Genomic DNA, 1187 nt, shown 5'->3' on the forward strand with positions numbered 1-1187 from the left:
TATATATATATATATATATATATATATATATAAATAAATAATGAAAACAAAGCTGCAGTCTACATGTAAAATGCAGGTACATATAAAAATAGAGAACGTCCATGAGGACACAGATTAACAGTGTGACATGTCCCATACAGAAGCTAATTATTGAAGGATTATCAATCAAAGCACAGGCATCATCATAAGACAATAAAGGTGATCATTCCAGTCCCAAACACCATCGGTTTGGATAACTCCCTTCCTTCAAGGCAAATATCACGCCAACCTTTCCCTCAGCCATTATAATGGCATATAAAACTCGGCCTATTTAAACGAAGCTATTTCTTCCTCATAAAAACTAATCCTCTAATAAAGGTAAACCTTAAATCAATACACTGTCCAGCACTTCACAAATCATGCTTTAGGGATGGTCAGCCTACTCTCGGAGGAAAAAAGGTAAAAAAACACAAATCAAATATATATTACATTAAAAAAATCTAAATAAAATGAATAAATAAAAATACAAACACATTATATAGTGTCAAAATTGAATGCTAAATCTGCATTTAAATGTTTTCTACAAACTGTAGCAAGGTGAAATCAGTTCCAAATATCAGTAAAATAGGAACTGGCATAAATGTGGACTTTAATTCAAAACACTTTATTTCACACATGGGATCAGATGGTTCATTTACTGTCTTCTCATAGCGGGAACGTCCAGAAACAAAGCTGAGACTCGTGTTTGATTACTTTGTTTTCTTTGTACATGTGAATGTTGCTGTGTTTTTGATCCTGACCTGGAAATCTTGTCGGTGCATGACATGGTGATGAGATGTTCTCCTTGAAGGACTCCGTCCCACGTCTGAAAGGGACCTGTGGACTTCAAGGGCAGCGTACCCTCCCCTGATTCAATCTTTGTCCGTAGGTGGCTGTGAAACTTCTTCAACAAGTGTCTGTTGCTGTGCACTGTGAAAAATTCAAAAGGTGTTGGCATCATTTATTCAAAAATACACTTCAAATAAAAATAAAAAACTCAACTTTTGTCTTAAAAGACACTCATGACTGTGTGTCAAGGTCGACAAGTCTCTTAAAAGATCAGATAATTTGACTTTTTTTCCTGACGAGGCAAAGATAGTTCAGAGTGAGACTGTAAAATATTGTGTGGTTCAATCCTCCAAAAAAAATTATATAATTAAGTAATTAAT

At 34.5% G+C, this 1187-nt stretch overlaps 1 protein-coding gene across 1 annotated transcript in view; it reads right to left on the minus strand.

Moving 5' to 3' along the window:
- Positions 1–1187, minus strand: part of LOC107687536 (double-stranded RNA-specific editase B2-like) — a 177251-nt gene that overhangs the window by 13467 nt on the left and 162597 nt on the right. The window contains exon 7 of the mRNA XM_016484913.1: positions 780–948. Coding sequence (XP_016340399.1) covers positions 780–948 — 169 coding nt within the window. The remainder of the gene's footprint in view (positions 1–779; positions 949–1187) is intronic.

This window comes from Sinocyclocheilus anshuiensis, unplaced genomic scaffold (assembly GCF_001515605.1).
Source record: "Sinocyclocheilus anshuiensis isolate Anshui unplaced genomic scaffold, SAMN03320099.WGS_v1.1 scaffold870, whole genome shotgun sequence".
Lineage (NCBI taxonomy): Eukaryota > Metazoa > Chordata > Actinopteri > Cypriniformes > Cyprinidae > Sinocyclocheilus > Sinocyclocheilus anshuiensis.